We start from the raw sequence: 27,968 nt of genomic DNA, 5'->3' as shown, positions 1-27,968 counted from the left end.
GCAGTCTTGAGTTGTCATGGAGACGGGGGCGGGGCTTTTACTCCGATTCTGAGTGGTGTCTAGTGATATTTAATAAAGAGCCGATTGAGAGCCATAAGAGCCGGCTCTTTCATGGGAGCCGATTCAGAAGAGCCGATTCTCCAAGAAGAGCCGGAATTCCCATCACTATTCTCCAGTCTCTCTTGCAAGTGCATACACGCAGCATGAGAGCGCCCCTCCCTTCCTCTCCACTCTGATGACACTGAAGGGAGGAGGGGCTGAGCTCTCTGCTAGCCAGCCGGGAGATTCAAGCGAGGAAGAGAACTGGTAACTATGCGGGCAGCGGGGCACTGTAAGCATGGAGGGGGCTGCGGGGAGGGGAAACAACGTGCAGCCAGCCATAGCGAGTGTCTCTCTCATAGTGAAGTGTGTCTGTCTGTCAGTAAATATGTTGCTGCAGCTAACTCTGTATTACTGCACAGTCACTCAGCCCCTATGGACTACGAGTGAGTGCCCAGCTGGGAGCTCTGTGTCTCTCTCCCCCTCCTTCCTCCCCCCTCCCTCCAAGCCCGTGATTTGTAGAAAGTGAGGCTGCTGCTGCGAGCCCAGCAATCGCTGCAGCCTTATCTATCAATAAGATAAGGAAACAGAGTTGCCTGGCTTTGTGTGTGAAGAGGAGAGCACATAGGAAGTAATGAGAGAGCAAATCTGGCTGTGATGCAATAACTGAAGCCTGTGTGACTATGACAGCAGAAATGATCTTACATCTCTCTGCTCATTGTAGACAGAATCCTGCTAGCCTGGCCATAATCTGCAGTGCTTCCTACCTTACTCCCAGAATGCTGTACTTCATGCCACCTCAACACTCATCCCGATGCCCTCTCCCATCTCCTGTCACTCTCACTGCTTCTCCCCTTTAACCCCCCCCCCCCCCCCTTCCAGTCCTTACACTTCATACTCTCTCATCCTATCTGTCCTTCCCTCTTTATATCTCCAAAAGCATCCCACCACTGTCATGTAATGCTTTTAACCCCTGCTATGTGATCACAGAGGTGCAGCGCTTAGTGATCCTGATCGCCTAAGTGCCGGGCAGATGATGGGAAAAATCTGGTTCCAAACGTGGGATTTGTATAAACAATGGCACTGCCGCTGCCCGTGTGAACCAGCTCTAAGTATAATATAGTACTCATATCCCGCATACCACATTGCAGAGTAAATGGTCATGTCAATGATTATCCTCAGAGGAGCTCACAATCCCACCATAGTCACAGTATAATGACCTACTTATTTATTTACCTACTAAATTATTATGTATTCATATAGCACTGACCTCTTCTGCAGCACTGTACAGAGTACATATTCATGTCACTAACTGTCCTCAGAGGAGCTCACAATCTAATCCTACCATAGTCATAGTCTAATGTCCTGCCATATTATTATTACGTATTTATATAGCACTGTCATCTTCTGCAGCACTGTACAGAGTACATAGTCATGTCACTAACTGTCCTCAGAGGAGCTCACAATCTAATCCCTACCATAGTCATAGTCTAATGTCCTACCATATTATTATTATGTATTTGTATATCACTGACATCTTCTGCAGCGCTTTACAGAGTACATAGTCATGTCACTGACTGTCCTCAGAGGAGCTCACACTCTGATCCTACCATAGTCATAGTCTAATGTCCTACCATATTATTATTATTATGTATTCGTATACAATACAATAACATTTCTATAGTCAGCAGAAAACAAAGCAAGCGCTCACCAATATGGGCCGCATCTGAATGACTCACCACCTCATATGCACCGCTTAAATAGCTCAAATACACACTCAGCAATCAGACAGATGCAAAACATATGCATATGTTTTGCATCTGTCTGATTGCTGAGTGTGTATTTGAGCTATTTAACCCCCCCTGGCGGTTTGCAAAAAATCCGCCAGGGGGCAGCAAATCTTTTTTTTTAATTTTTTTTTTTTTTCATGTAGCGAGACAAAGTCTCGCTACATGATAGCCGCTGCTCAGCGGCATCCCCCCAGCCCCTCCGATCGCCTCCGGCGATCGGAGATCAGGAGATCCCGTTCAAAGAACGGGATCTCCTGGAGGGCTTCCCCCGTCGCCATGGCGACGGGCGGGATGACGTCACCGACGTCATCGACGTCGTGACGTCAGAGGGGACTCCGATCTGCCCCATAGCGCTGCCTGGCACTGATTGGCCAGGCAGCGCACGGGGTCTGGGGGGGGGGGCGGCCGCGGCGAGAGGAATTGCGGCGGATCGGCGGGTAGCGGCGGCGATCAGATGCTACACGCAGCTAGCAAAGTGCTAGCTGCGTGTAGCAAAAAAAAAATTATGCAAATCGGCCCAGCGGGGCCTGAGCGGTGCCTCCCGGCGGCATAGCCCGTGCTCAGCACGGGCTTACCGCCAGGGAGGTTAAGCGGTGCATATGAGGTGGTGAGTCATTCAGATGCGGCCCATATTGGTGAGCGCTTGCTTTGTTTTCTGCTGTCTGTATTGAATGTAAGTTACACATTTTAGCGAAGCTGCTGCCAGGGTAAAGACATGTGCTTTTAACTTAGGTCATTTTAGTGTTAGGACATCTGCTCTGGAGATTTACCTCAACGTTGGTGCAGATGTCCAGTATATCTATATTTTTGCATGCAAAACTATGATGGAAGCTAAAATTTCTCCATAGACCAGTATTGCATTGTTTGGATGCGGGCGTACATTTTAGTCCAGGGGGGGCGGTGTGCGCCACAGCGATTAACCATTCAATTGTATAGTATTGGGTCAGGGATGCGCAGCCTTTTACCTATATTTTGTAACATTTCTATAGTGCTTTTCTCCCATAGGCTCCAAGCGCTTAGGCCCTCTCAGATTCAGTATAGCACTGACATCTGCTGCAGCACTATATGCCTAGCCTAACCCTAAATTGACAAATGACCTAACCACTTTTTTTTTTGTTGTAAATTCCTACCCCTGACCTGATATCCTGATCTATCAGTATCCCTAAACCCCCCATCCAATAACACTATCCTAACCCTGCCGATGTCATGGGGCGGCTGGTGATAGTGGGCCTAGGGCGGTAAAAAGTACAAATCCGGCCCTGGGCAGGATGATTATGATGACGATTAGATGCCACATATGTTCCCAATAGAAGAGATGAACAGGGGGACAGTTCGGAGGGGGAGTCAGAGAGGAGTAGGAGGAGATGAGTCCTGAAAGAAGCAGGGGGAGCTCGTCCTCAGAAACAGCTGGTGGCAGTATCCGGAGCCATTTATCGCCAGCTATGGACAGCCAGCCAACATGCCCTTCAACGTCAGCTGCTGACTCTGAGGCCACCATAGTGCCATCACCCCAGAGGGGCTCAGCAGTGTGGAAATTGTTTAGTGTGTCTGCCTCAGTTCGGAGTAAAGCCATCTTTTCTCTCTGTCTCCAAAAATTGAGCTGTGGAAAGGCCAACACTCACGTAGGGACAAGTGCCTTACGAAGGAACCTGGAGAAAAGGCACAAACAGCAATGGGAAGAGCACCTGAGCAAAACCACACAAAAGAAAAGCCACCCTCCTTCTCCTCTTCTTCCTTCAGGTGCAGCATCTTCAGCCGCTTTCTCCCTTGCACCTTCATAGCCACCCTCCTCCACTCCGCCTCTGCCCTTGAGCGGTTCCTGCTCCTCTGCCCACAGCAGCCAGGTGTCCGTGAATGAAATCTTTGAGCGGAAGAAGCCAATTTCTGCCAGTCACCCCCTTGCCCGCCGTCTGACAGCTGGCGTGGCGGAACTATTAGCTCGCCAGCTATTACCATACAAGCTGGTGGACTCTGAGGCTTTCCATAAATTTGTGGCCATTGGGACACCACAGTGGAAGATACCAGGCCGCACTTATTTTTGTAGAAAGGTGATACCCAAACTGTACCGTGAAGTTGAGAGGCAAGTGGTGTCATCTCTGGCGAACAGCGTTGGATCAAGGGTCCACCTGACCACTGCCAAGCATGGTCTGCCAAGCATGGTCAGGGCCGCTACATTACTTACACAGCCCATTGGGTTAACCTGGTGAACGATGGCAAACAGTAGGTACGTGGCTGCGCAGCGGACCAACTAGTGACACCTCCACGGCTTGCAGGCAGGCCTCTTGCCACCTCCTCTCTTTCTCCTCCTATACATCCTGCTACATCCTCTTTGCTGTCGTCGTCCTCCTCCTCCTTGGCTGAGTGGCAGTTCAACTCTAGTGGTGCTGCTATCTCCTCTCCCACTACACAGCCCCATCCCCCCCAGAGCCTATGCTGCATGCCAGGTACGACGGTGTCACGCCATCTTAGACATGTCTTGCCTTAAAGCGGAGAGTCACACTGGACCAGCTTTCCTGGCTGCTCTTAAACAGGTGGAGCACTGGCCAACCCCGCACCAGCTGGAGATCGGCAACGTGGTGTGTGACAACGGCAGCAATCTCCTGTCCGCTTTGAATTTGGGAAAGCTGACACATGTACCCTGCATGGCACATGTGTTGAATCTGGTCATTCAAAGATTTGTGTCAAAGTATCCAGGCTTAGAGAGCGTCCTGAAGCAGGCCAGGAAGTTGTGTGGGCATTTCAGGCGGTCTTAAATTACAGTAGAAGAACACAATCTGGGGAGATGGGGATGTTGTGGCCCAACAACTGGACACTGATGCAAAATGCATGCAGGCTCATGCGGCCATTTGAGGAGGTGATCAACCTGGTGAGTCGCACTGAAGGCACCATCAGCGACTTGATCCCCTACGCTTACTACCTGGAATGTGCCGTGCATAGAGTGGTGGATCAAGCTGTGGAGGAGCGTGAAGAGGAACAGTTGCGGCAGAAAGAGTCGTGGGAGCAATTTTCATCTGAACCAGATGTTTCCTCAACACCTGCGGCAGCACAGAGGGGGGAGGAGGAGGAAGAAGAGGAATCGTGTGGGGAAGAAGAGGAGTCAGACTCGGATGATGAGGAAGGTGTTTCTGTGGAGGAGGAAGAGGCAGCGGCAGAAGAACAACTGCAGCAGCTGTCACAGGGGGCTTGTGCTGCTCCACGTTCCCGTGGTATTGTTCATGGCTGGGGGGAGGAAGAGGACTTACGTAACGTCACTCAGGAAGAGCAAGAGGAGATGGATAGTACGTCTGGATCCGACTTTGTACAGATGGCGTCTCTCATGCTGTTCAGCCTGTTGAGGGACCCCCGTACAAAAAAACTCAAGTGGAATGAGCTGTACTGGGTGGCCATGCTACTTGACCCTCGGTACAGGCTCAAAGTGGCAGACCTGTTACCAACTCTCCTGAAGGCGGAAAGGATGCAGCATGTGCAGAACAAGCTGGCAACTATGCTTTGCAATGCATTTAAGGGTGATGTCACAGCACAACTCAATAAAGGTACCACTGCCAGTAATCCTCCTCCCATGTCCACGTAGGCAAGGACAGGACGCTCTAGCAATCTCATGGTGATGTCGGACATGCAGACATTCTTTAGTCCAAGGCCTTGCTGTAGCCCTTCGGGATCCACCCTCCACCAACGCCTGGATCGGCAGGTAGACGACTACCTGGCCTTAAGTGTGGATGTAGACACTGTGAGCAGCGATGATGAACCCTTGGACTACTGGGTGCGCAGGCTTGACCTGTGGCCAGAGCTGTCCCAATTTGCCATCCAACTTCTGTCTTGCCCTGCCGCAAGCGTCCTGTGAGAAAGGACCTTCAGTGCAGCTGGAGGCATTGTCACTGAGAAGTCGCCTAAGTCACAAAAGTGTTCAGTACCTTACCTTTATCAAAATGAATGAGGCATGGATCCCGGAGGGCTACTGCCCACCCAAAGACTAAGTCAGTCCCCACACACAGCATCTCTGCCTGCACACCGTGCGAGTGGCTGCCTGCCCCAAGACTAAGTAGCTCCACACACAGCACCTCTGCCCGCCGGCCGCTTGACTGCCTTCTCAGCCACCACCAACAGGGTCCAGGACTCCAGGCGGATTCCTGAATTTGCAGCGGCCGCTATAATAATTTTTCTGGGTCGTCTACATGCCTGCCTAATTTTTCTGGTTGCACTGTGGGCGGCTGCAACAACAAAATAAAAGGCATGTACATGTGCCCATCCCCCTCCAGCTGCACTGAAGGTCCTTTCTCACAGGACGCTTGCGGCAGGGCAAGACAGAAGTTGGATGGCAAATTGGGACAGCTCTGGCCACAGGTCAAGCCTGCGCACCCAGTAGTCCAAGGGTTCATCATCGCTGCTCACAGTGTCTACATCCACACTTAAGGCCAGGTAGTCGGCTACCTGCCGATCCAGGCGTTGGTGGAGGGTGGATCCCGAAGGGCTACAGCAAGGCGTTGGACTAAAGAATGTCTGCATGTCCGACATCACCATGAGATTGCTAGAGCGTCCTGTCCTTGCCTACGTGGACATGGGAGGAGGATTACTGGCAGTGGTACCTTTATTGAGTTGTGCTGTGACATCACCCTTAAATGCATTGCAAAGCATAGTTGCCAGCTTGTTCTGCACATGCTGCATCCTTTCCGCCTTCAGGAGAGTTGGTAACAGGTCTGCCACTTTGAGCCTGTACCGAGGGTCAAGTAGCATGGCCACCCAGTACAGCTCATTCCACTTGAGTTTTTTTGTACGGGGGTCCCTCAACAGGCTGAACAGCATGAGAGACGCCATCTGCACAAAGTCGGATCCAGACGTACAATCCATCTCCTCTTGCTCTTCCTGAGTGACGTTACGTAAGTCCTCTTCCGTGGCTCTGAATACCTTGAAGTGTCTACTTTCCAAAATGGGGTCATTTGTGGGGTGTGTTCACTGTCCTGGCATTTTGGGGGGTGCCTAATTGTAAGCACCCCTGTAAAGCCTAAAGATGCTCATTGGACTTTGGGCCCCTTAGCGCAGTTAGGCTGCAAAAAAGTGCCACACATGTGGTATTGCCGTACTCAGGAGAAGTAGTATAATGTGTTTTGGGGTGTATTTTTACACATACCCATGCTGGGTGGGAGAAATATCTCCGTAAATGACAATTGTTTTATTTTTTTTTACACACAATTGTCTATTTATAGAGATATTTCTCCCACTCAGCATGGGTATGTGGAAAAATACACCCCAAAACACATTATACTACTTCTCCTGAGTACGGCGATACCACATGTGTGGCACTTTTTTGCACCCTAACTGCGCTAAGGGGCCCAAAGTTCAATGAGTACCTTTAGGATTTCACAGGTCATTTTGAGAAATTTCGTTTCAAGACTACTCCTCACGGTTTAGGGCCCCTAAAATGCCAGGACAGTATAGGAACCCCACAAATTACCCCATTTTAGAAAGAAGACACCCCAAGGTATTCCGTTAGGAGGATGATGAGTTCATAGAAGATTTTTTTTTTTTGTCACAAGTTAGCGGAAATTTTCACAAAGTGTCATTTTCCGCTAACTTGTAACAAAAAATAAAATCTTCTATGAACTCACCATACTCCTAACGGAATACCTTGGGGTGTCTTCTTTCTAAAATGGGGTCACTTGTGGGGTTCCTATACTGCCCTGGCATTTTAGGGGCCCTAAACCGTGAGGAGTAGTCTTGAACCCAAATGTCTCAAAATGACCTGTGAAATCCTAAAGGTACTCATTGGACTTTGGGCCCCTTAGCATAGTTAGGCTGCAAAAAAGTGCCACACATGTGGTACCGCCGTACTCAGGAGAAGTAGTATAATGTGTTTTGTGGTGTATTTTTACATATAACCATGCTGGGTGGGAGAAATATCTCTGTAAATGACACATTTTTGATTTTTTTTTTACTCACAATTGTCCATTTACAGAGAGATTTCTCCCACCCAGCATGGGTATGTGTAAAAATACACCACAAAACACATTATACAACTTCTTCTGAGTATGGCGATACCACATGTGTGACACTTTTTTGCAGCCTAGGTGCGCTAAGGGGCCCAACGTCCTATTCACAGGTCATTTTGAGGCATTTGTTTTCTAGACTACTACTCACGGTTTAGGGCCCCTAAAATGCCAGGGCAGTATAGGAACCCCACAAGTGACTCCATTTTAGAAAGAAGACACCCCAAGGTATTCCGTTAGGGGTATGGTGAGTTCATAGATTTTATTTTTTGTCACAAGTTAGTGAAAAATGACACTTTGTGAAAAAAACAATAAAAATCCAATTTCCGCTAACTTTTGACAAAAAATAAAATCTTCTATGAACTCATCATACACCTAACAGAATACCTTGGGGTGTCTTCTTTCTAAAATGGGGTCACTTGTGGGGTTCCTATACTGCCCTGGCATTTTACGGGCCCAAAACTGTGAGTAGTCTGGAAACCAAATTTCTCAAAATGACTGTTCAGGGGTATAAGCATCTGCAAATTTTGATGACAGGTGGTCTATGAGGGGGCAAATTTTGTGGAACCGGTCATAAGCAGGGTGGCCTCTTAGATGACAGGATGTTTGGGGCCTGATCTGATGGATAGGAGTGCTAGGGGGGTGACAGGAGGTGATTGATGGGTGTCTCAGGGGGCGGTTAGAGGGGAAAATAGATGCAATAAATGCACTGGGGAGGTGATCGGAAGGGGGTCTGAGGGGGATCTGAGGGTTTGGCCGAGTGATCAGGAGCCCACACGGGGCAAATTAGGGCCTGATCTGATGGGTAGGTGTGCTAGGGGGTGACAGGAGGTGATTGATGGGTGTCTCAAGGTGTGATTAGAGGGGGGAAATAGATGCGAGCAATGCACTAGCGAGGTGATCAGGGCTGGGGTCTGAGGGCGTTCTGAGGTGTGGGCGGGTGATTGGGTGCCCGCAAGGGGCAGATTAGGGTCTAATCTGATGGGTAACAGTGACAGGTGGTGATAGGGGGTGATTGATGGGTAATTAGTGGGTGTTTAGAGGAGAGAAGAGATGTAAACACTGCACTTGGGAGGTGATCTGATGTCGGATCTGTGGGCGATCTATTGGTGTGGGTGGGTGATCAGATTGCCCGCAAGGGGCAGGTTAGGGGCTGATTGATGGGTGGCAGTGACAGGGGGTGATTGATGGGTGGCAGTGACAGGGTGTGATTGATAGGTGATTGACAGGTGATCAGTGGGTTATTACAGGGAATAACAGATGTAAATATTGCACTGGCGAATTGATAAAGGGGGGTCTGAGGGCAATCTGAGCGTGTGGGCGGGTGATTGGGTGCCCGCAAGGGGCAGATTAGGGTCTAATCTGATGGGTACCCGTGACAGGTGGTGATAGGGGGTGATTGATGGGTAATTAGTGGGTGTTTAGAGGAGAGAAGAGATGTAAACACTGCACTTGGGAGGTGATCTGATGTCGGATCTGCGGGCGATCTATTGGTGTGGGTGGGTGATCAGATTGCCCGCAAGGGGCAGGTTAGGGGCTGATTGATGGGTAGCAGTGACGGGGTGGTTGACGGGGTGATTGACGGGTGATTGACGGGTGATCAGGGGGGATAGATGCATACAGTACACGGGGGGGGGGGGGGGTCTGGGGAGAATCTGAGGGGTGGGGGGGTGATCAGGAGGAAGTAGGGGGCAGATTAGGGACTACAGTGGTCTGGGGGGTGGGCAGGGCACCCATACCTTGCTCGGGGGGGGGGGGGGGGGCGCAATTTTTACACCCTCGTCCTGGGTGCATTTTAACCTAGAAACTGCACTGCTTATGTGTACCATTGTTCTTTCAGCTACGAGAAAGGCCTGCTGTGCCTGTCGCAGGAGGAATGGGAGAATGCTGTCATCTCATTTTCTAAAGCCATCAACCTCTGCCCAGAAAAGGTACTGTTCTTTCTAACAGTATAAACCATGTAGTTACATGAGGAGGCGGGACTTGTAGATTACAGGATGTAGGTGGGGAGAATTTGTAAGACCTCAATCTGCTAATAGGAAATGAGCTATGGATAGATGGGCTGCAGTACAGAAGAGGAGGGGACTCAGAGATAGACTAGGAAGGATTGCACAGCACCAGACAATTTGCACCGCACGTTATAGCTGCAGTGAGCCCCCCAAAAAACCTTCAATATAGGTGGGTAGCCTGGTATAGCTGCCCCCAGTATTGGTAGCTAGGTACAGTTGCCCCCAGTATAGGTTAGCCAGGTACAGTTGCCCCCAGGATAGGTTGGCCAGGCACTCTCTTCACTTCATGTTTCTGCCTGGTGCTGCCCCAGACTTCTGCCGCCTGGGGAAGTTGCCTCACTTGGCATCATGGGCAGACCGGGCATGGCATGGGTATTAGTGATTGGGGGTAGCGCCAGATACCGGTAGTACTTGTGGGGGTGGGGGAGATGACAGATTGATGTCTGTGTATTAGCAGCACAGGTACTATTAAATGTTTAAAAGGAAGAAAATGTGGCAGTCTCTATATCTATCTCCATACAGAGTCATCTTTCAGGTCATGCTGGTGCTGGCTCCTTTGCTCTCACTGTACTGTTCATTAATGCCATCTGGTGGTCACACTGTTGCACTGCAGATAGTTATATGTCAAGAGAGCGGAAGCCTTTTCTACAGCTGGGTGACTTCCAGTCTGCAGCACTTAACCTACAGAAAGCTTGTTCTGATGCCAACCCCTCTGAAGAGCACATAAAACTGCTGGCGGGGACATATTACCTGCAGGTGAGAGCATGGAAATAACTAACAAATTCATCTAGACCAGGGGTGTCAAACTCAAATACAAATGGGGCCAAAATTGAACACTGAGACCTAGTCGTTGGCCAACCTCAATGTCTACTGGTCACCTTATAAAGTTCCCTGGTGTCTAATGGCCTACTTCCAACGCCCATGCAGTTCTCTGGTGTCTAGTGGATCCCACCTACCCTAAACATTTCCCTATTGTTTTGTTTTTTCGCCTACCTCCCCCATATAGCTTCCCTGGTGGTCTAGAGTGGACCAAAAATAATGCAAAGTGGGGAAACCTCTTGAGGGCCAAATTTAATGGCTCTGAGGGCTTGATTTGGCCCACGGGCCGGAGTTTGACATGTACGATCTATTCTAGACAATATTAATTACATTTCCAGTAACCTTCCCCCACCCGGAAGTGTGAATGCGGCTATCCTGCCTGGCCATATGTGTGCATACTTGCAAATATTTGCAAATTACATTCCATAATTATTACATTATATGCAGCCTTACTTGCTTCTTAATGGTATTTGCTTAAAAACGGCCCTGACTTTTTATTGCACAAAGGAATTGTGTGCCTGGAGTAATATTGGTCCTGGGGGGTGCCATGCCCTTGATTAAGCCCAACACCTGAACTAAGCCACACCCCCACCATAGGCAAACACGGGGGATTACAGCTGCCCAGAATCCCCCCTCAGACCAGGGCCAGTGCAGTGTCTGGGGACAGGCACAAGTTAAGACACCAGAATATCTGCAGGCATCCTGCAGCTCACAGCACTGCCCCCTTTATTTCCTTGCTACAGTTGAGTTTTGATGGAGCAGCAGTATGTGTACAGAGCATTAGAGCAGCAGTGTGTGTACAGAGCATGGAGCAGTGGTGTGTGTACAGAGCATGGAGCAGCAGTGTGTGTACAGAGCATGGAGCAGCTTTGGGGAACTTAACAGTCAGATATGAGCACAGCCCTGTGCCCTGCTGTGTGAATGCTTCACTTTCCCCTTCATTACAGATGTCAGCTGTCCTCATTATTATCTGTATCCAAACTGCTCCTGATTGATCCCGTTGTCCATCGGGAGCAGATGGAACATTTAGGATGGGAAATTGCATTATGTGTACCCAGCATTATGTCCTACCATATTATTGTACTGTATTGTGCGTGGCTGAGGGAGACCTTTCAGGAATCCCCCCCCCCCCCCCCCCCCCCCTTGAAAATCCTGGGCTTGCCCACTGGTGTTTGTGCCTCCTCCTACAGCCACAGTACTTTGCTGCATTTAGTAAATTTACTGACCTGCTTTTGGCCTTCTTGGGCTTGGTTAAAGCTTTATGTAATGCCCTTCAGTGGAATTCCCAGACGCTAACCTGAATTGGCACATGCCATATTGTATTGTGTTGTCGTGCTAGCCATTCATAGATGAAGGGACATGTGTAATTGAGCTGTACAGGGTCTTCTCAAAAAAATAAGCATATTGTGATAAAGTTCATTATTTTCTGTAATGTACTGATAAACATTAGACTTTCAAATATTTTAGATTCAAATACACACAACTGAAGTAGTTCAAGCCTTTTATTGTTTTAATATTGATGATTTTGGCATACAGCTCATGAAAACCCAAAATTCCTATCTCAAAAAATTAGCATATTTCATCCGACCAATAAAAGAAAAGTGTTTTTTAAAACAAAAAAAGTCAACCTGCAAATAATTATGTTCAGTTATGCACTCAATACTTGGTCGGGAATCCTTTTGCAGAAATGACTGCTTCAATGCGGCGTGGCATGGAGGCAATCAGCCTGAGGCACTGATCAGGTGTTATGGAGGCCCAGGATGCTTCGATTGCGGCCTTAAGCTCATCCAGAGTGTTGGGTCTTGCGTCTCTCAACTTTCTCTTCACAATATCCCACAGATTCTCTATGGGGTTCAGGTCAGGAAAGTTGGCAGGCCAATTGAGCACAGTAATACCATGGTCAGTAAACCATTTACCAGTGGTTTTGGCACTGTGAGCAGGTGCCAGGTCGCGCTGAAAAATAAAATCTTCATCTCCATAAAGCTTTTCAGCAGATGGAAGCATGAAGTGCTCCAATCTCTCCTCATAGCTAGCTGCATTGACCCTGCTCTTGATAAAACACAGTGGACCAACACCAGCAGCTGACATGGCACCTCAGACCATCACTGACTGTGGGTACTTGACACTGGACTTCAGGCATTTTGGCATTTCCCTCTCCCCAGTCTTCCTCCAGACTCTGGCACCTTGATTTATGAATAACATGTAAAAGTTGCTTTCATCCGAAAAAGGTACTTTGGACCACTGAGCAACTGTCCAGTGCTGCTTCTCTGTAGCCCAGGTCAGGTGCTTCTGCCGCTGTTTCTGGTTCAAAAGTGGGTTTATGCTTCCATCTGCTGAAAAGCTTTATGGAGATGAAGATTTTATTTTTCAGCACGACCTGGCACCTGCTCACAGTGCCAAAACCACTGGTAAATGGTTTACTGACCATGGTATTACTGTGCTCAATTGGCCTGCCAACTTTCCTGACCTGAACCCCATAGAGAATCTGAGATATTGTGAAGAGAAAGTTGAGAGACGCAAGACCCAACACTCTGGATGAGCTTAAGGCCGCTATCGAAGCATACTGGGCCTCCATAACACCTGAGCAGTGCCTCAGGCTGATTGCCTCCATGCCACGCCGCATTGAAGCAGTCATTTCTGCAAAAGGATTCCCGACCAAGTATTGAGTGCATAACTGAACATAATTATTTGATGGTTGACTTTTTTTGTTTTAAAAAACACTTTTCTTTTATTGGTCGGATGAAATATGCTAATTTTTTGAGATAGGAATTTTGGGTTTTCATGAGCTGTATGCCAAAATCATCAATATTAAAACATTAACCAGTTCACCCCCAAGGGTTTTTACCCTAACGGACCAGAGCAATTTTCACCTGTCAGTGCTCCTCCCTTTTATTCCCTAATAACTATATTACTACTTATCACAAGGAAATGATCTATACCTCGTTTTTTTCGCCACTAATTAGGCTTTCTGTGGGTAGTACATTTTGCTACGAATTTTTTTATTCTAATTGCATTTTAATTGGAAAAATACCAAAAAAATGGGAAAAAATCGTTATTTCTCAGTTTTCAGCCATTATAGTTTTAAAATTAAACATGCTCCTGTTGATAAAACCAACACATTGTATTTGCCCAGTAGTCCCGATTATTAAACCGTTTAAATTATGTCCCTATCACAATGTATGGCGACAATATATTATTTTGAAATATAGGTGTTATTTTTCTGTTTTGTTTTGTTTTTGTTCTGGCCATAAATACAAGCCCCTATGTAATAAAGTAAAATTATTTTTCCCTCATACAATATAGATTAAAAAAGCTGAGTCCCTAAGGCAACTATTTATTTATTTAATTATAGCTGATTTTTTTTTAAAAGTGGGTTTTTTTTGAGGGGGGAAAGGGTGGAAATGTAATTTAATTTTATTAATATTGTGTGGATATTATGTATTTGCCTGTATGTGCAATATACTTTTTGGCCACAAGATGGCGCTAGTGAACACTCTCCCATTAGGAAGTGATCACTTTTTTTTTCTTTTTACGTTTTAGCAACTGTGACAGTTTCCTGTTTTGTGAATGGATGCGGCCGCTGTTCGCGGTCGCGTCCATTCACTCCAGGCAGTGCGATTGGGTAGAGGACCGCTCGGTCCTCTTCCCCAATCACCCAACTCGGGAACCCGATGGAAACGGCGGCGGTAGCGGCGCGGACACGTGCGGAGCGGCGGCGGGAACGCGTGACGTATTAAACCGTCATGTTGCCATTAATAGGGGAAAGCATGACGTTTTAATACGTATGCTTGCCGTTAAATGGTTAAGTCTTGAACTACTTCAGTTGTGGGTATTTGAATCTAAAATATATGAAAGTCTAATGTTTATCAGTACATTACAAAAAATAATGAACTTTATCACATTATGATAATTTTTTGAGAAGATCCTGTATATTGCTGTGGCTTCTGCGCTGATCTCACAATTGTATTACTCTGCAGGGACAGAGCCTGTTTCAGCAGATGCGGCACATGGAAGCTTTGGAGTTCTTCACTCGTGCCTCTGAGCTGCAGCCACAAAACAGACATTACCGTATGCGCAGGTAAGATGGGTCAGCTCATGTATAGCAACAAGTTTAAAGTGTAACTCCGGAGTACAAATCACCTGTAAGGAGGATGACAAATTGTCATCTCTTCAGGAAAGCACCTGTTAGGTTCCAATACAGTTGGAGCCTTTGAAATTGGATGTTGTAATTTAGGGCCGGTTTCCACTACTTCAGTGATGCGACTTCCGCCGGTGCGGAAGTCAATTGATCTCCCGATGCGCATCTCCTGATGCGGAAGTCAGTTGAGGAGAGGGGACGCGGCTGCGGGCGGATGCGGCCGTGCGAGAATCTGTAGCATGCTGCAGATTCTCAGATCGCTCCGCATCGCTCGGTACAACATGCACGCAGTGGAAACTCTTCCATTGCCGTGCATGTTTCAGGACACCTATGTAGCCGCATCACACCGCTCCTAATGGAAACGGGCCCTTAGGTTACCCTGTGTAAGTACAGCCGTCAGTTACTGTTAAAAGTCATTATCATAATTATTTAATATTTCTATGGTTTTGGGATGTGGGAGGAAACCTGAGGAGCCAGAACTGCAAGGCGAGAGTGCTATCCAGTCCACTACACCACCAGGAAAGTAAGAGCTAAAACACATTATGGGGCCTTGAGCAAAACACCACATTGATTATTAAAGAGGACTAACACCGTAACAATACTTACAGTGAACTCTGTGTATGGCTGCCATAAGGATTACACAGACAAGCTGTTACACATATAAGATCCAAGTACATATGCCAGCAATAAAATATGGTGCGCATAAGGTGAGCCCCAGAGGAAAAGAAAATACAGGTAGTCCCCGACTTACGAACGACCGCCGACATGAACGGCATGGATTCTCTGTTTCCATGGGAACAAGTCAAAAAAAATTTCAAATCAAACTTGTATTTTTTGAGAAAATCAATTTAAAAAAAAATCTAAGAAAAAAATGGCTTTTAAACTTGTATAAAAAGGCACAAAAGGCAGAGGTGACACAGAGGGGGTCACTGGAGGCACAGAAGCGGTACAGGGGACTGAGATGGCACAATGTTCCGACTTAAGAACAGATTCAGGTTAAGAACTTTTTTTTAAACAAAACTTTTTATTGATTTTGACATAAAAAGATACAAACATTGAGGGATGCAGACAAGTTCACACATTCCTCGAGATTAAACATAATACAGGCAGAGAGAAAAAGATGACCTATTGGTCCAAGTAGAAACCAGTACAGAATAATGACTTTACCAAACATTGCAGAATAATTTACATTCAATGATATTTGGCAGGTGGTACAATCTAAGGAGAGTTATGATTGTCTCCATCTGTGCATTGGGGAATATTGCTTCCCATGACCAATGACCAACCACACATCTTGCTGTAATTATAGAATGGCCCGTGGAGGACAATAATGTATATGTTACGGCCAGAACCCGAAGTGTGGCCACTTCGGGTTCTGGCCGGCCAATGTGCGAAGTGGCCGCAGCGCAGTGGCCAATGTTAAAAATATAATGATTACAATAAGTTCAATGTATTTTACGGCCGTCTCACTGCGGCCAAATGTATTACAACTTGGTTAATTTAATGAAATGAAGCCGGCGGCAATGTAATAGATGAAGCCGCCGGCTTTCGCACTGACTCCTATCCTCCTCCCCCCCCCCCCTCTCTCCTCTCCCTGCCTCCTACACAATACGGAGCAGCCGGGGACATGCATGTCCCCGAGAGTCGTTCGTCGCTGCAGGGAAATCCTGCCGTTCCTGCAGAGCGGGTGCTGGCAGAAGCAATGTCTGCAGCCTCCCTGCTCTGCTTCCCCCGCCGCGACGAACGACTCTCGGGGACATGCATGTCCCCGGCTGCTCCGTATTGTATAGGAGGCAGGCAGAGGAGAGAGGCGGGGGGGGGGGGGGGGGGAAGGAGGAGGAGGCAATGCTAAAGCCGACGGCTTCATTACATTAACTTAACTAAAGTTGTAATACATTTGGCCGCAGCGAGACAGCCATAGAATACATTGAACTTATTGTAATCATTACATTTCTAACATTGGCCGCTGCGCTGCGGCCACTTAGCACATTGGCCGGCCAGAACCCGAAGTGGCCACACTTCGGGTTCTGGCCGTAACATATATATAGAACAGTGTCTCTCTGTGAAGAAAGGACACTATTATAAGTCTAGTATGACCCACCGGCCTATTTGAGCTTCCAGTGAAGGGCTATTAGTTGTGCTGAAAGAAAGGAAGAAAAGAGAGGTTATAAATAAAAGGTAAGTAAATCAGAAGAAGAAAAATGGAAAGATTTGGGCCCCCGGGGCCCCCACTTCCTTAACTCATCCTGTTAATTAACGAAACCGGCCAGCTCTTTCCAGACCATCCAGCCAGACCATATTTTGTCAAACTTGGCAGGACATCCCCGGCTAGCATATGTAAGTTTATAGAGTGGTAGCACTTTATTGATCTCATTGATCGTCCCCGCTCGCCGTGCGTGCGTCGGTTTTCGATCCCCTGCTCGTCCCCACCCGGCGCCGCTTATCTTCCGCTCAATTTTCTGCCATTGTCCCCTTGTGGGGAACGAGCAGGGAATTGGCGGCTCACAGATCGGACCTGTCGGAACTTATCAATCGAGCTGCATCAGCGGCTCGATTGATAAGGAACATCGCCTTACACTAAGCCCTTAACACTGGCCTCCCTATCTTCAATAACATTTAAAGAGACTGTTAGGCTTAAAATTGACTTGTCATAAAATAACCCCTCTTATTAACCACTTAAGCCCTCAGTCTTTTTCACTTGATGCATCCGAGCAATGTTCACCTCCCATTCATTAGCCTATAACTTTATCACTACTTCTCACAATGAACTGATCTATATCTTGTTTTTTCTGCCACCAATTAGGCTTTCTTTGGGGGGTACATTTTGCTAAGAGCTACCTAACAGTAAGAATAAGAAAAACACTGAAAAAATTCATTATTTCTCAGTTTTCGGCCATTATAGTTTTAAAATAATACATGCCTCCATAATTAAAACCCACGTATTGTATTTGCCCATTTGTCCCGGTTATTTCACCGTTTAAATTATGTCCCTATCACAATGTATGGCGACAATATTTTATTTTGAAATAAAAGAGCATTTTTTCCATTTTGCATCCATCACTATTTACAAGCATATAAAAAATAAAAAAAATAGAAATATTTCATCTTTACATTGATATTCAAAAAGTTTAGACCCTTAGGTAAATATCTGTATAATTTTTTTTTTTTATTATTGTAATGTTTTTTTGTTTTTTTTTATTAAACATTTTATGTGGGTATTTTTGGGAGGGTGGGATGTAAATAGTGTTTAATTTGGGGAAATATATGTGTATTTTAATTATTTTTTTTTTACTTTTAGATGTAGTTTTACTTTTTGTTGAAATAAGAACAGAGGATGTGTGGCACTTCCCCTTTAAATGTGACTGGAAATGTAGAGAAGGGGTCTACAGTGGTATAGCCACAAGTCTGCAGTGCTCACCTGAGCCTGATGCTATAGATGCAAGACGTGTGCTCCGCTTGTGTGGCAGAAGAAGGCAAGTAGATCGTATAATCAAAAGATAAAGGAAAGCGTGCACCTTCCGTCTGTCATGTGCATTTATTGTGAAAAACGTCATCAAATGGCATACAGTATCTCACAAACGGTACTGGCATACCTATGTGGCGTGGTTCTCATTGCTGGTGGCAGAGGTGGGAGTGGGGATGACGGTGGGCCTAGCGACGGCCGTTTCGCGTCCTAGACGGACACATGGTCACGCTGCGTTCCAAGTATCCGTCTAGGACGCGATCTGCGTTTGATACATATTACTTATCCGCCCTTGGTGGAGGGGTACGCCCCCTTTTTTCTCCTGTCTACAGAGAGCGACTTTTATACCCGAGTGGGGTCGGGTACCAATTCTCCCCACCTGCCTTTCAAGTGGTTGCCTGCTGGTGACCCTTTTTTGTGAGTATAATTCTGCACGAACTATTTAGACAGATTTTCTCTGTTAAAACTATATTGCACTATTGGGCTCTCGGTGCCCTGTTTTTTTCTTTTGTTTTACAAGGTTGGATGTACACTCGAGGAAGGGGGTGACCCCGAAACATGTCGTGTTTGCAACTTTTTGAATAAACGCAAGTTTATTATCGCCAGTGGAGTGCCGACCTCGATTTTTGTTACTGTGTACAGAGTTGTGGAGTTAAAAACAAGAAACACCAAGAGCCCCAATAATGTAATATGTACTGGTAAATGGTCACTAGATAGAGTAAATATTGATACTCACAAACCAGAGTTACCATTAGGCAACCACTGTAAGGGCAGGTGGGGAGATTTCCAATACAGGACACACCCCTAATGGTCAGCTGACCGAGGTGATGTCACAGAGTAATCCAGGTTAACCCCGTAGGGTCAGTCCATACAAATTCTTACTGGGCACTACACATGAAATGTCTACCCTGCTAAAAACACCAAGGTAAACATGAGCGAAAGCATACATAAGCCTAAGCAGAAATACAGTAAACTTGAGGAAGGGGGTGACCCCGAAACATGTCCTGTTTGCAACTTTTTGAATAAATGCAAGTTTATTATCACCAGTGGAGTGCCGACCTCGATTTTTGTTACTGTGTACCTGAGATGGGCACACAAAAAACGTTATACTTACCTGGGGCTTCCTCCAGTCCCATGATCACCAATACATTCCTCGCCGTCCTCCCGATTGCCTCAGTTCCTCTGGTATCAGTCCCGGTAATCTGGCTCAGTCACGCCTGTCGGCTCTTCTGCAGATGTGCGGTGCATCTGCACATGCACAAAAGAGCCGACTGGGGCGACTAAGCCATATTACCGGGCACATCGGTGCCCACAAGGCTGGAGGAAACCCCGGGTAAGTATAAAATCTTTTAGTGTGCCCCTCTCAGGTACACTTTAAAGAGGAACTTTAACCCAGGGTTTAACTTCATACCAATCAGTAGCTGATACCTCCTTTCCCTCAAGAAATCTCAAATAGGTGTGTGTGTGTGTGTGTGTGTGTGTGTGTGTGTGTGTGTGTGTGTGTGCGCGTGCGTGCGTGCGTGCGTGCGTGCGTGCGTGCGGGGGGGTGTTCCAACTGTCAGGCAAGCAGTATTTCCTTCTGTGCGTAGAGCTCTCCCTTAAACGAACATTCCGCACAGGTCACCTGGCAGAACTATAGATGTCACCACCAGTGATAAATTTCAGAATGTAAATCAGGGAGCTGAAAGATTTTATAATGGGCAAACACTAACCAGTACCAGGTGACCATATTACAGACTATAATTTGATGTACATATTCTCTGTTTTAGTTTTTTTAGGGAGGGATCATACTTTTCCTGGGCATGTAGGGAAACTGAAATAAGGTTCGTCATTAAAGTGTACCAGAGTTGTCAGAATACAGATTTGATTCTTACCTGGGGCTTCCTCCAGCCCCATTAGCACATCCAAGTACCTCACGCGGTCTGCCATTCAGCCGCGATCAGCCCAGGTAACTGGTTCAGTCCCGTCAGTTGGGGTCTTCTCCGCATGCGCGGACCTCCGGCACATGGGCAGAAGACCATGACTGAACCAGTTATCGGGGCTGATCGCGGCTGAGCGGCAAACCGTGGGAGGACAATGAGGGACTTGGACATGCTTATGGGGCTGGAGGAAGCCCCTGGTAAGTATCAAATCTTTGTATTCTAACAGCTCTGGTTGCCTTTAGTTAATGTGACGTATAGAGCTGAGATAGATGAATTGTCACTTTTTCTCAGCAATAATGGAGTTTCATTTCAAAGCCATTCTGAACTCGCTAGGTCTTCTCAAATGCTCCAGCAATGATGACACTCTGGAGCTTCTGACGACCGGTGTTTACTATCTTGTGGAGGCCTCCTATAGCCACTTCCAGGAGGGGTCTTGGTATGCAAGCTTTTTATATTCTCACTTCATTGCTTACTGGGGGGTAACACTGCGGTCATAGCCACTGACCTCCACTCAATGGGCTTGATTCACAAAGCATTGCTAACCATTGCACCACGCTAGTGAAAAGCCAGTTTAGGCATGATAAGTTTAGGCATGCTAAGTTTAGATACGTTTAGATCGCATACAAAGTCCCGCACGCAAAGCAGCGCCATTAAACTCTATGCGAAGTGCACCAAACTCTGCTAGCGCAAAACTTTTGATCAGCTGTGCACTGCGGTGCTAACCCATTTGGGCTTAAACTTATCATGCCTAAACTTATCACACCTAAACTTATCACACCTAAACTTATCACACCTAAACTTATCATGCCTAAACTGAGTTTAGGCATGATAAAGGGCTTTTCACCAGCGTGCTAACTGTTAGCACCGCTTTGTGAATCAGGCCCAATGTGTGGAATGATGGTGGGAGTAGTTTGGATGAGTGACGGGTCGGGCGAGACAGGATATTAGAGCAAAACAAGGGTTTTCTGGCACATGGAGCAGACACGGTCGTAACTTAAACCTCACCGCCCTCCCAGCAACACTGTCGGCCAGGCCCCCCATCAAGTGTACAAGAGAAATCGCCAGCGGGAGACTTGGGCGCAGGATACAGCCAATATACGGCTTACCCTGCTCGTGCTCAAGTCCCGACGGCGTTAATTACTATTCCCCCTCCAGGTCCACGTGGATGGTGGGGAATGATGTAATTCAGCTTCCAGCTATTGCTATCGCAGTGTTTTAACCCTTTCCACTCGTATGTCCCGCATAACGGGACATCGTGAATTCCGCGTTGCACTCGTATGTCCCGATATGCGGGACATCCCTGCAGCGGCGGTTTGCAGCGCATCGCGACCACCGCAAATGTATTACTACATGCCCACACTGTCAGTGCCCCCCAGGTGACATTTATATTTAATTGTCACTTCCTTTTCTTTCCTGTTTTTTTTATTTATTTTTTATAAAAAGTAGTTGCTGGTTCATCTTTGCAAATTCCATTCTGCAAAAAAAAATGAAAAATAATTGCAGATTATTTTTTTTTTCTTGCAGATTGCCTGCAAATAATGAATGGCATTTTATGGGATGGACTGGGGGAGGGTGTAAATAGTAGCCAGTATTTTATTGCTAATCTGCCCAATCGAAATACCAACGATTGCATTGTGTGTAGGGGCAGTAAGACCCCGGGTGGCGGGCATAAAACCACCTATTATTGCAAAACTTGCTCACGCAGGCCCAGATTACACCCAGGAAACTGTTTTTCAATTTACCATACCTTGGCTTTCTCCTCTGCTACCAGCCAATAGGAGATGCCAAGCTGTCCAAATAAGGTATCAAATTAAACGTTATAATGTGTTCTTTAAAATAAGATATACACTGTTACGGTGTTACGTTCCATGTTAAAATGAGAGAGTAAGAGGGAGAGCGCATTTCTTTAGGAAAGAACTCAGAGTGGAAAGGGTTAAAAGTAACTCCAGCTCCGTCTTCTTACTGACTGTGCGTCGCTATAGCTGCAATTCCTATTATGGTCTATGGTGGCGCCAGCTGCACTGAAATCTCCTGCGCTATAATCCACGTGCTCGCTCCGTCACGTGCCTCTGCAAACCCCCACAAACACAGAGCACAGTACATTACTGCATTAGTGCCAAATGAAGCTGAAGTGGGTCGCAGTTCTTCAGGCTCCATGGCTGTTTGGCTAGATGAAGGTGTCCCATATCCCCAAAGTTGAAGACCGTTGGAGGTGAGGATGGGGGGAGCGGTCAGGCAGAAGGGTGTACACCCTTAATTTAATTAGTGGAATGATATAATAGTTAAAAAAAGCTTAACTTTAAATAGTGTGTCTAATCAGAGCAGAGGAGAAAAATTGACTCTAATTATATTTTAAAGCCACCTTCAGATATAGATCTAAATATAATACCTCCAGTGGCAGGCCATCTGGTCTCTCAATCATAAGGGCTCACTTAATGTTACTAAGCAGGAACATGAATTTAAGATCATCACCCAATGGTACAGGACACCTTCTGTGCTCAGCAAATTTGTGGAGGGAGTTGCGGATACATGCTGGTTTGTGGTTCTTCAGGAGCCGATTAACTGCATGTGTTCTGGCATGGCCCTCACCTGTCCACCTTTTGGACTCAAGTTCATAAGTGGACAGAGGAAATTGCCTCTACACAGATTCATAAGACCCCTGAATTTTTCTATTTGGCATTCTGACCCTTTTTCATGTAATAAATACTAGAAATGTATTCTTTTACACCTAGTTAACGCGGCCTGTGCGACCATTCCTTTTTTGTGGAAGAAACTGGACCTCCCTCATAGGTAAACACAGGGGGGATTACAGCTGCCCAGAATCCCCCCTTCAGACCAGGTCTGGGGACAGGCATAAGTTGAGAGAGCAGAATGTCTGCAGGCATCCTGCATCACATCAGAATGTCTGCAGGCATCCTGCATCACATAGCACTGACCCCTTTCTTTCCCTGCTACAGTTGACTTTGGATGGAGCAGCAATGTGTACATAGCATGGAGCAGCTCTGGGGAACTTTACAGAGCTCAAAGCCAGGTATGAGCACAGCCCTGTGTCCCTGCTGGGTGAATGTTTCACTTTCCCTTTATTAGCAATGTCGGCTGTCCTTATTATCTGTATCCACTGCTCCCGATCGAATCCGTTGTCGGTCTTTCAGTTGGACGGGAAATTGCATTATGTGTACCCAGCATGATATCCTACCATATTATTATACTGTATTGTGCGTGGCTGAGGGAGACCTTACAGGAATCCCCCTCTTGAAAATCCTGGGTTTGCCCCTAATGTCCCCCAGTGGCTTGCCAGGTTAGACAAAACTGTGCAGATGGAGATCTTCTTTCTTTCTCAAGATAGAACAGAGAAATTTACACAGACTTTGGCCACCTGGGAGATGTTTAAATATTCAGAGGATTATAGAGCATTGGTGCAACTTGCCTAACCTGGTATATGATACTCCTGTTCCTTTTTCTATCTTCATACCTTTTCTTTTTCTCTTTCTCCTCTTCTTCTTTCACCTCTTTCCTCCTGATACTGAGGTGAGGAGCGGCACTTGTTACCACCTAATGGTGTTGGTGCAGTGACACCATGGACCTATGTCTCTACTGCATTTCCTTGTATCGTAGGAATTCCTGATGTTTCATGTTTCATCACTATTGCTATGACGTGTAGATATTCTGTTATGTGCCTTTAACCACTTCAGCCTTTAGTCATTATTCACCTTATGCATCCTAGCAATTTTCACCTCCCACTCATTCGCCAATAACGTTATCACTACTTATCACCATGAATCGATCTATATCCTTTCTTTGGGTGGTACATTTTGCTTAGAAGTATTTTTTTTCTAAATGCATTTTAAACGGGAATATTAAGAAAAATTTAAAAAAAATCATTATTTCTCAGTTTTCGGCCATTATAGCTTTAAAATAATACATGCTACCATAATTAAAACCTACGTATTTTATTTGCTCATTTGTCCCGGTTACTACACCATTTAAATTATGTCCCTATCACAATGTATGGCGCCAATATTTTATTTGGAAATAAAGGTGCATTTTTTTGCGTCCATCACTATTTACAAGCTTATAATTTAAAAAAATATTAGTAATATAGCCTCTTCACATGCATATTCAAAAAGTTCAGACCCTTAGGTAACTATTTATGTTTTTGTTTTTTTATTGTAGTTATTTTTTTTCATTCAAAATTTTATTTGGGTAATTTTTGGTGTGGGAGGTAAACAGTTAGTTTTAAATGTAATAATGTATGTTTATTTAATAAAAAAACGTATGTAGATGTAGTTTTACTATTTGGCCACAAGATGGCCACAGTCTTTTCTTTTCTTTTTTTAGCCTTGGAAGCGAGCACTCTCGCTTCCAGGAAGTATAGGGAGGACAGGAAACTTTTTTTTTCTTCACAAAGATCACAGCTTCTCAAAGAAGCCGTCGCTCTTTCTAGCGGGGGCATAGATCTTATGAATGGGAACTATTTTCCCATTCATTGACCTCTAGGCTACCGGGCTGTGGCACGGGAGCATGCAGCAGCAGCCTTTTGGACGTGACAGTCACGTTCAAAAGGCTAAAATGGTTAGTTGTGTTTTTTTATATAATTGTTATTATTCATATGTCTTTCTTATTGCAATGAGTGTTGTTGTTACGCTTATGTTGTAAAGCTGACATTTTTCAATAAAGTGCTAAATGTTTAAAAAAATCAAATAAATTAATACCTCACAGCTTGTTGGTTAGAATGGTCAAAGATTACCTTTTTAGCGTGACATGAGATTTTTTTTTTTTTTGTAGCTAAAAATGTTGCCTTAAAAACGTAATCACATCACCAGATACAGGTATCTAAAAGAGAATCTGCAGTGAAAATAAATGTATGATATAATAAACTGTATGTGTAGTACAGCTAAGAAATAGAACATTAGTAGCAAAGCACAGAGTTTTATATTGTTTCCAGTACAGAAAGAGTTAAAAAAACTTCAGTTGTTATCTGTGCAAAAGAGCTTCTCTGAGCTCTCTGACCCAACTTTGATGGGGAGACAGTCCTATTTTCTGAAGCACTTATACATCAAAGAAACAGTGAGACTCAGCTTCAGATAAGGTTTTACTGCAGGGGAGTTCAAAGGGTCATTAGCTCTGCTCTATTTCATAGTTGAAAATACAGTGGCCCTTATGCAATTCATTTTTCCACCTTCTTCCTAGGAGAAAAATTTTCATCTTTGATTTAAAATAACTTTTTAGCACTTTGCAATGGAAAAAAAAGTATCAAAAAGTAGGTTAAAAGGTGCTATCAAAATTATTTTGAGTATATTTTTTTTCCTTGCTGGTGGTTTAACCACTTCACCACTGAGGGGTTTTACCTTCTGAGCACCAGAGCAATTTTCACCTTTCAGCGCTCCTTCCATTCATTCGTCTATAACTTTATCATTACTTATCACAATGAAATGAACTATATCTTGTTTTTTCCGCCACCAATTAGGCTTTTTTTTAGGTGGGGCATTATGCCAAGAATTATTTTATTATAAATGTGTTTTAATGGGAAAATAGGAAAAATGTGGGAAAAAATTAATTATTTTTCAGTTTTCGGCCATTATAGTTTTTAAATAATGCATGCTACTGTAATTAAAACCCATGAAATTTATTTGCCCTTTTGTCCCGGTTATAAAACTGTTTAAATTATGTCCCTATCACAATGTTTGGCGCCAATATTTTTTGGGGAAATAAAGGTGCATTTTTTTCAGTTTTGCGTCCATTCCTAATTACAAGCCCATAGTTTATAAAGTAACAGTGTTGTAACCTCCTGACATAAATATTTAAAAGTTCAGTCCCTAAGGTAACTATTTATGTATTTTTTTTAAATTGTAAATTTTTTTAAAAAATTTTTTATTACAAAAAAACAAAACAAACGGGGAGTGTGGGAGGTAATGAGTTAATTTTTTGTGTATAAGTAATTCATTTGTATGTGAAAAATGTTTACGGTGTAGTTTTACTATTTGGCCACAAGATGGCAACAGTAACTTTTTGTTTAATCTTTAATGCGACTAGAAGGCTGGGTAAGCGGAAGTACTAGGAGGCTGGGTAAGTTTTTTTTTTTTTCACAATGATCGCGCTGCTTAGCGGAAAAGCAGCGGATCATTGCGGGGCTTAGATCAACGAATAGGAATGGATTTTCCCGTTCATTGATCTCCGGGCCAGCGGCGGGCGGCGTGTTTACCCGCGGGAGTGCGCGCGGGCAGCGGCGGCAGCGCGGAAAGTACAGATTTCTCCGTCCCTAGGGGTTAAAGGATGGAAAAAGGGACAGAGAAATTCGTACGGACGGGGGTAAAGTGGTTAAAAGAGATTTTACTGACCAGTTTTAAAAGATCACCTAGGAGAAAACTCAGGTGAAAAACTAAATTGCATATGGCCCAGTGTGTCGTTTGTAATTGCAAATGTGACAGAATGATGCAAGGTTATAAAAAAAATCTATATAATCAAAAATAAAAAATATGCAACTCTTTTCTTTGATACTACTTCTATTAACTATCATACTTTTTTTATTTGTTTGTTTTTGCTTCAATGTCACTTTAAAAGGAGCTAGTTTCAGGTTCTGTATATGGGGCTAATCTGCTGCTTGGATTGCATCATTCTGCTGTTCAAATTGCAAAGGGGAATGGACAGACTGAAGTTCTCTAAGGGGATTACAGCCTGCAACAATGACAGCTTTAAAAGGAAAAAACACAAAGACCGAGAGCCCAATATGGTGTAGTATGTCAACAATCAGATGGAGACAAAATAAAAGTAAATGATGGATGTACTCACAAGTCTGGGTTACCACAAAGGCAACCACTGTAACTGCAGGTGGAGACAATTAGAACCTGACCCCACTCAGGTGTTTAAAAATGTCGCTCTCTGTAGACGGAAAAATGGGGAAAGACCCCCTCCACCTGGGGTGGACTATTCAGCGATAAAAGAAGAGTGACAGAGGCGCCAACAAGTATAAAATGATTAAAACCCGCTTAAAAGGAGGGGTGCAGGTGGATGCACCACTCAGATAAAAATAGACCAGCCAATAAGCCGTTAATTAATAACAGTAAAATTTATTGGGGATTCTCCGTTTCACGGGCAATATATATATAAAAATCTACAAAAACAAGGAAAATTACACAAGATAATCCGAGTATCTGAACTTCTATATGAAAAGAGAAATGCTAATTTGCTCTTCTCCCCCCAGAATGGCCATAGACTGTGGTACTGACATTAGTGGTGTTACCCATTATTCTATACATTATTTGTACCTATAGGAAACACACTTTTATCAGAGGAATAAAAACACAGACACAGTTAAGATTAATACATATATTATAAAGAAAGAAGAAATATGAGATAATTCAACCAGAAAATACATTCATAAAATGTACAAAACTGTACAATACCCTCACATATCCCAGTTGATCCAGAGGAAGGCGAAAAACCCTTCAAGGCCTGGGCCAATTGGCCATAAAAGGGAAAAAATTCCTTCCCGACTCCAAATGGCAGTCAGATAAAATCCCTGGATCAACACCCCTAGAATTTTACATTCCCCCCCCACACACCTTTTAGGTAGCCAGGGTGCCCCCCTTTGAGTTAGCCAGAGTGCCCCCCCTTTAGGTAGCTGGCATGACCCCCTTTTATATAGCCAGATTACCCCCCTTTTAGTTAGCCAGATTGCCCCCTTTTAGTTAGCTAGAGTGTCCCCCTTTTAGTTAGCCAGAGTGCCCCCCCTCTTTTAAATAGCCAAATTGCCCCCCTTTCAGTTATCCAGATTTTCCCCCTATTAGTTAGCCAGATTGCCCACCTT

General features: G+C 45.2%; 1 protein-coding gene and 1 long non-coding RNA gene across 3 annotated transcripts in view; both read left to right on the top strand.

Annotated features, from left to right (window-relative positions):
- Positions 1-27,968, top strand: part of LOC137528241 (uncharacterized) — a 163,869-nt gene that overhangs the window by 29,308 nt on the left and 106,593 nt on the right. The window lies entirely within an intron of this gene.
- Positions 32-27,884, top strand: LOC137529010 (tetratricopeptide repeat protein 16-like). Of its 2 annotated transcripts, XR_011023557.1 has the most exons (5): positions 32-306; positions 9,651-9,741; positions 14,616-14,716; positions 18,075-18,249; positions 26,723-27,884. XR_011023557.1 is itself a non-coding variant. In XM_068250874.1 (4 exons), exons 1-4 carry the CDS (start codon positions 236-238, stop codon positions 18,094-18,096), a joined length of 285 nt encoding a protein of 94 aa, XP_068106975.1. In that variant the 5' UTR covers positions 32-235; the 3' UTR covers positions 18,097-19,472. The 2 variants fall into 2 exon arrangements, 1 of the variants encoding a protein (XP_068106975.1); XM_068250874.1 differs by lacking the exon at positions 26,723-27,884 and having other exon boundaries at positions 18,075-19,472.

Source organism: Hyperolius riggenbachi, chromosome 8, assembly GCF_040937935.1.
Source record: "Hyperolius riggenbachi isolate aHypRig1 chromosome 8, aHypRig1.pri, whole genome shotgun sequence".
NCBI classification, from domain to species: domain Eukaryota; kingdom Metazoa; phylum Chordata; class Amphibia; order Anura; family Hyperoliidae; genus Hyperolius; species Hyperolius riggenbachi.
Note: the sequence above shows the minus strand (reverse complement) of the source record. Positions and strands in the feature narration are given on the sequence as shown.

Coding starts and splice junctions, on each gene's coding strand:
- LOC137529010 (XM_068250874.1), top strand. CDS start 236: ATGACACTGAAGGGAGGAGGGGCTGAGCTCTCTGCTAGCCAGCCGGGA. Junction 307..9,650: donor TCAAGCGAGGAAGAGAACTG/GTAACTATGCGG, acceptor TTGTTCTTTCAG/CTACGAGAAAGGCCTGCTGT. Junction 9,742..14,615: donor TCAACCTCTGCCCAGAAAAG/GTACTGTTCTTT, acceptor ATTACTCTGCAG/GGACAGAGCCTGTTTCAGCA.